The 7645-nt window shown below is 41.2% G+C and overlaps 1 protein-coding gene across 2 annotated transcripts in view; it reads left to right on the top strand.

Moving 5' to 3' along the window:
• AFF3 (ALF transcription elongation factor 3) overlaps positions 1–6466 on the top strand; it is a 562822-nt gene extending 556356 nt beyond the window's left edge. For both annotated transcript variants that reach the window (XM_059942557.1, XM_059942558.1), the window contains one exon: positions 2799–6466. In XM_059942557.1, the coding sequence (XP_059798540.1) occupies positions 2799–2920 (122 nt within the window). In that variant the 3' untranslated portion in view covers positions 2921–6466. The remainder of the gene's footprint in view (positions 1–2798) is intronic.
• The last annotated feature ends 1179 nt before the right edge of the window (positions 6467–7645 follow it).

Consider the following 7645-nt stretch of genomic DNA (forward strand, 5'->3'; position numbering starts at 1 on the left):
CTCAGGGCCTCCCGTGCCTTTACCTACCTTTATCTTTACTGTGGGAAAGATCAGAGATAGAGATGGAGATAGAGATGATATAGGTACCAATGATACAGATACAAATTATATAGATACACACACACACGTTTTTTTCCTTCGGACAGTGAGCTCCTTAAAGGTAGGGATTCCATTTTATTCAACTCTGTATTCCTAAGACCTGCGTAGTGCCTAGAACACAGTTGGGGGTCTGAAATACTGGATGAATTAATTAACTGATGAGTAGGAATGTTACTAGCTATTGAAGTGATAGCTGCTTACAACTGAAAACAAACGTGTTTTATGGGTAGGCTGCATTACTTTTTAAATAATGTTTGTTTTTAATTACAAAAGGAATGCATGTTTACTGTGGCTAAATTTGTAAAGTACAAAAAAACTATAGAGAAAAAAATTTTTTAATCATCCGTAATCTTGTCACTAAGAAATAACTACTATTAACATTCTACGGAAAAAAAAAAAACAACCTTTTGAAATTTCTTCTCGTTTTCTCCAAATATGCATGATTTTTACCAAAATAAGATCATAGGATATATACAGTTTTACATCCCGTCTTTTCTTCATTTTACATTATATCAGGCATTTTCTCATGTCACTAACTCGTTCAGAAACACCTTTTATGACGACTCTATAATACTTTCAATATAGAGGTATGCAATCATAAGTATCATGATTTCTCAAACCATTCCCCTGTTGTTGGACATTTGTGTTACTTCCAATTTTTTCCCACTGTTACAAATAACGTTAACAATAAATATCCTCATGTCAATCGTTCATATTTCTGATTACTGTCATAGGAGGGAGTTATAGAATGTGGAGGTCAACAGGTATAGATTCTTTTAAGATATGTATTGGTATATGTTATTAACTTTCTCCCATAAGATTATACCAATTTACTACTCTTTCTCCAGTGCTTTGTGAGAGTGTAAATCTGAGCTATCAAACCATTAAATGCAAATTTTGTTCCCATGGTAACATGTGCCTCTGAGGCTAAGATCAGGATGTCCATGATGAGATAAGGAACCAATGGCACAGATAGGCCTGAGTACGTGAAATTGATAATGAAACCAGACAGGACATAACAGTAGTGCGGCGGTGATGCACCCTGAAAATCCAGTGGGGTGCCAAGGAGGTCAGTGCCAGGGGCTGAGGCCAGCAGGCTCGCCAAAGGAGCTGGCCCGGAACAGGGTTTTGAAAAGCAAACAGTAGCTGAGTGGCTGAGATGGAGTGGGGTGGATGTCACAAGTGGATGAAACAGAAGGGACAAATGTACAAATGTCCGCGGCCAGTTTGGGAGAGCCCGAGCAGGCCAGGCTCCAGATGGTACTGCCAGCTGCTGCCAGACGTCCCTCAGCAGAGCTGCACATCCAGTGCAAAGTCCGCATGGCTTCCCCAGACCTGCCCCTCCTCCCCTGTTCTTCTCCTGACCTCCTGCCGCACTGTCCTCCCGGCCACCTGGACCCTGGCTCTTCTCGGAGCCTCCCCAGCAGGACCTCATTCAGCACGTACAAGAGCACCTTTGAAAGAATACTCCCAGCTTCTTACTTTCAAGGAGTGCTGTTCAGTGGTCCAGTTAGGGCAGCCTGGCAGCCACGTGAATTGATTCGTCTCTATGAGCCACCAAACCGTGATCTCTGCGATGGCAGAGCCTACACATTCTTCATCTCGGTGTACTCCCTGCCTCTGCCCTCCTGCACCTAGCGTAGTGCCGTGGCAGTAATAAATGTTTAAGGCAAGGACAAGCCCAGAGAATGTCCAAGGACTAGAAGGTGACCTCAGTAGAGGTGTTTCAGAACCCATCTGTGAACAAGGACCTACAGCATAGCACAGGGAACTCACTGTACTCAATATTTTGTAATAACCTATAAGGGGAAAGAATCTGAAAAAGAATAGATGTATAACTGAATATATATAACTGAATCCTGAAGCTAACACGACATTGTAAATCAACTATACTTCAGTAAAATAAAAATAAAAGACAATCTAAACAAGCTGGATGCTCCAAAAAAAAAAAAAAGAGGGACTTCCCTGGCGGTCCAGTGTTTAAGACTCCGAGCTTCCACTGCAGGGGGCCCGGGTTTAATCCCTGGTCAGGGAACTAAGATCCCGCATGCCGCACGGTGTGACCAAATAAATAAATACTAAATTTAAAAAAAAAAGAAAGAAAAACCCATCTCTGATTTGTCTCCAGGAGCCTGGAGCCTCCTCCATCGGACTCCCACCCTCCCCCCACAGGAGCTCAGCACGTAGCACAGCTGAGGACAGTATAAGGGATGAGAGAGCTGCAGGCCAAGTTCAGGGTGGGACGCATTAACTGCACAAGGAGAATGCAGCCTGAGGAAGTACATTTTCTTCGCTCTTTGGCTAAATAAATGCCATTCATTTGGGTTGGGTTGGGTTTTGCCATGCCATGTTTCTTTTGTTTATCAGAATTACTTCAGTAAAATACATACATATTTTTTCTCTCTGTCTATATACATGTATATATTTTAAACATGAAGGTTAAATCTATTAAAATCAATGTACTTACACAACAGTGAAAAAAATGACATGTAAAACACACAGCATCCATTAAATTCAACGTTGTAAATGTCATTCGTTTGAATTAGAAGTCGCCAGTTGAGGGATTATTGGGATATAGGTGAGCTCTCGGGGGCTTTATTTTGTTAGGTTGAGCGCGTGTCAAGTGATGGGACAGCGAAGGCTTGGTTTATAAAGAGGACCAAGTGTGTGTCCCTCTAACGACCCTCTCTGTCCCCTAGAATTCTTCAATGACCTGGACCTGCTCATGGGGCCAGTCACCCTGCACAGCAGCATGGAGCACCTGGTCCAGTACTCCCAGCAGGGCCTATACTGGCTGCGGAACAGCACCCACCTGACATAGGGACCCCGCCTTCGGGCTGGAGGGCACTCTTGTCTTCACGGACGGCTCAACATTTCTGGACACTGTGCTCCTGAAGTTCCCAGCCACAGCATTTCTCAAACGGCGGTGAATATTTTCTCAGCATCGAACAATGGTCTTTTCTCCCAGGGCATGTGTGTTTGTATGTGTGGGTGTAGAAAAGCTGCCTGTGTAAGTGTGTAAGATACACAGCTCTTTAGAACACGTTTTCTTTGTCTAGTTTCCATACTCCCAGGCTAGACAAAGTGATCAGACGTTTCTGATTAGAGAAAACACACTTACACACACACACACACACACACACACACACACACACACACACACTTTCTAGTTCAAAGCTAAACCGTGACTTCTTAGAACATTCAACGAAAATCTCATGGGTTAGTGAACCAGGTGCAATACCGCACACCAAAAGCTTGACTGCCAGTTAAGATGATCTTAGTTCTTATACTTTTGATTACTTTCAGTATTAATATACTCTCCCCCAATTATTATTTTTCTGATTGTGTGTATTAATGGGTAATTGAATAATGAAAATAAGTCAGTTATTTTTGTGCTGGACGTTTACTAGATTGCATGTTACCAAATACCCTGCCTTTTGTCTAGTACCTGCCCCTTCCAGCCAACTTTACCGTCAACTAAACGTGTTAGAAAACAAGTGAATTGACTCCCACGGGCCTTCCCTGCCCTGCCCCCCAAAACAGTATGACCATGACGCTGAGATCTGGTAAAACCTCAGTGTCTTTGAAACTTCACCAACATGAAAGCAGCAACAACTGCTTCTGGGGGCTCAGTGAGTAACTGAAACCTCTGCACACGCCAGGAGCCCGCCCGGCACATGTGTTTCTTCTTCCTGCCACTGTGACCCAGGGGCTGTGGAGCCACATGGTGTCTGTCGGCCGATATTTTTCTAGTCTTTTCTTTCCATGATAGCTTTCTTACCAGTTTTCTTGGCCTGATGAGGACATTACCTAGGATGTCCCTTCACTCGGATCTGTTTCTGTTGCTTATCAGGTCAAGAACTATTTGCTATCATGATTCTATCTAATCCTCTCACTCTTGGAGAAAGTGCCACTGTGGGCCTTGAATGCATTTTGATCTGGGCGATGTGTTTCAGGCTTTGATTAGCAAGCTGCTTACTCTACAGAATAAGTTATTCCTGCAAGGATCGCGGTTCTGTCTGGGGTAGCAACAACCAGTCTGGTATGTTTCCGTCTTGCCCTTGATTCTTTTCTTTTTTTTTTTTTTTAATTAAGTTTACATTTTAGTTTTTTTGACATCTTTGTTTACAGTTTTTGTCTGAAATTTATTTCTTTTATTGTCTCTCGTCATACCCTAGATTTGGTCTTCTTATTAAATATATTTGGATATAAAAATATTGGTTAAAAAAAAAAAGAAAAACTCCTGGAAAAGAGGATATACTCCCTATACTTTAAAAACAAAAATAATGACCTTGAGGCCTCTCACTTGACAAAATTGCCCCAAGACGGCCTGAGAAAGGTGATGTGATGTGTGGAACAATCCATTTTTCAAGGTGATGGTAACACAAAACGTTTATAACAGATACTGATGGTCTTATTGGTTTGGTTGCAATGTTAATATCTTTGTCAGCCTGATCTGTAGGTGGGAAATAAGATTGCTGTCATTCCCTAGCTCTAAGCGCTGATTTAAAACCTTACAAATGACTGAATAGCTTTGGTGATTTGAAATTCATTTAAATGAACAAGTGAAGGCTTTGTGCAATTTGCATTTGACGTTGGCCTTCAAGCATCTGGAAATATTAACAGTACTTCTTTTTTACATTTATTCAACTGAGGTGCTTCTGACATTCCTTTCACTAATTGTTGCTAGAGTTCCCAATCCCACTGGAGTCTAACTTAAGAAATTTTGAAATTTTTTTTGTTTGTTTGGAAAACTGAGGCTTAGTTGTACTCACTCCTGCTGAATTCTGATGAAATGTTCAGACTCTCACATAAAGGGATGGCCCCCAGGGTCCATGGTGCATCCCTGGGGTGCTTTTCTGGTCTTGCCCACCTTTCAGTCTCAGGGCTCGTGGTGGTGTTCACATGATGTGCTCACCTGTGAAACCCATTTAAACACACAGGTGGCCTCTGGCTAGTTGTGCCAGCAGCACCACATCGGCACTCGGTGAGCCGCGTTTCCAACAAAACGTGAAACTGGTCATTTGGGGGCCGTCACAGCACGCCATTCTCAGTGTCTTTTGTTTCATTGGTAGAGCATGTTGGGGGGGCAGTGGTGGCAGTGGTTCTTCCTTGCTTTGGCATTGATGCTTTTGATAAGGGAGCATCTTCTGATTGTTGCTGGTTTCTTTTAGTTAGCTTTGTTCAAAGTAGAAATATCTTTCTTGTGTTTTCTGGTTATGAAAGTCATACATGCTCATGGTAGAAATTTGAACAATACAGAGAGGTATAAAGTAGGAAGTATTCAGTCCCATTCCCCAGAGACAACACTGCTCATCCTTTTCCTGTATATCCTTCTAGAGAGTCTCCCATTTGAACGTAGAATGTCTATCATCATTTTTTTCTATTTGAAGACATTATTTCATCAGAAGTTCAGTACAAGTTCAACTGGCCTTATCCCTCCATGACCTGAACGGACCTGGGTCACAATTGTTAGAGTTATCTTTGAAAGAGAGGAACCCAAATATATTCCTGATCAAAATGTGGGATTTGTTACCATTCGACACAGATCAGACTAATGTGCAGAATTGTGCTTGGAAAGAGAGGTTCGGTTAAAACACATTTCTGGAAACTTTCAAATCACAAAGGGGAACTCGGACCCACTGTCTAAAGAGGAATGTACTGGAAAAAAAAAATCTGAAGAGTTGACAAATTGTGTACTAGATTGAACACATGGAATCAATGCAATGAGCCTTCTGCACTAAAACGTACCCTCGTATCTGCAACAATGATGTGTGTATTATATAACAGTGATGTGTACATTTCTGACATCCCATACATAATACACAGTTTGTATAAATGCATACGTTTAAAAATATATATGTACAATACAGCTAACATAAAACTGTAGTACGCCTGAAGGATATGACTAGTGCCTAATATTGAGTATAAGTCACTACGTGTTCAAATCACCTCAGAAGTGCAGTAATTGTTATCAAATTAATCAGTGCAGCCAACCTTATTTATGAACCACATCTTTGAAACTGTGCAGTAGTATATACATATATATTTTTAAATAACATTTTTCACAGTTTTCCAGAGTTACTGTTGAAATCTGTATCACCAAAAAAAAAAAAAAAAAAAGCAAGATTTTTTTAAATGATGTAGACACTCTTCAGACCCAGTAATCTGTGTGTGATTTCCTGTCTGTAGATACCCAAGACACTCTAGCAGTCACCAGCCTTAATGCATGTACAGGATATTATTGTGACTTAATTTATCTGCAGTTTTTAATCCATGTGAAATTGGAATTTATAAACTGACTTGGATTAACTATGTCTGCCTTTCTAAGGTTGCAAATGTTACATTAAATGATTTATGTTGTAAATGAGAGGCATCGAGTTGTACGTAAAAAAAAAAAATGTCCACCAATTTCTGTGAATATTTTTACAAGGAAACTTCAGAATCAAAAATATATTCAAATAAGCATTCTGGTCCCCAGTTCATAATCTCTTTAGAATGGACCTTGTTGTTTCACAAAATTTTTTTTTTTTTTTTTTGGCTGCACCGTGCAGCATGTGGGATCTTAGCTCCCTGACCAGGGATCGAACCTGTGTCCCCTGCAGTGGAAGAGCAGAGTCCTAACCGCTGGACCGCCAGGGAATTCCCCATAAAATTTTTAAATGGAGCTTCCACAAATTATCGTCACTAAGTCTGATATTTTTCATGGGGGTAAAAAGTATGTTTTCCTTTATTGTACGTATAGTTTGCTATTTGTCTTTCCCATTTCCCAGCATATTTACACACGCACATGCATGTGTGAGAACACAAACGCACACGCATGTGTGAGAACACACCCCCCAGTGTCCCAGAAAACACTGCATAGGAAGCTTGAGGGGTTTATTTTGATGACTTTACTGATGCCTGTCCAAACAGTAGCCCTGGGACAGTGTTTGACTCAACATTCCATAATGACAGAAGTTAATTCCCTGACTTGTGTCTACCTGGTTTTTCCATCTCTAACCAACATGGTGGAATAATGTTGGCCATATTTGGTTGAGTGAAATGAGAGAATTTTGAACTAACGAAGACAGAAATATTAGACCAGTGGCTTTCCATGATGTATCCCCCCCGATGTGGGAGGGTTTTTTGTTAACCTCATTTTTTTACTCTTCCCTCCCTCCTTTTTCATTCCCCTTCTCCCCAAACTAAACTAAACAAAGAAGCAGAAACAGCCACAGAAACAAAACAGTTACTTCACTTTACCCAGCCTATATCCTTAGATTCAAATACGACAGCAGAACCCTAGCTCCGGTCACCATGGAGACCTCCTCATCCCAAAGATGACCTGGACAGGGTCCTTGGCTTTGCTTGCTCCAGAGACCACTGAGCTTAATACTCTTTCAGAGGTGGTTTGGGCTAAGAAACGCCCAGTAGTCTTTCAAGAACTGTCTTTCCCTTATGCAGTTTTGCCTACTACTCAGCTGAAGTCTGTTCCCATCAGAATCCTATTTTTAAGAAGTAACCCATTTTCGATGAAACCTGGATCAAGTGGAGTCTTGAAATA

Source organism: Balaenoptera ricei, chromosome 13 (assembly GCF_028023285.1).
Source record: "Balaenoptera ricei isolate mBalRic1 chromosome 13, mBalRic1.hap2, whole genome shotgun sequence".
Classification (NCBI taxonomy): Eukaryota; Metazoa; Chordata; class Mammalia; order Artiodactyla; family Balaenopteridae; genus Balaenoptera; species Balaenoptera ricei.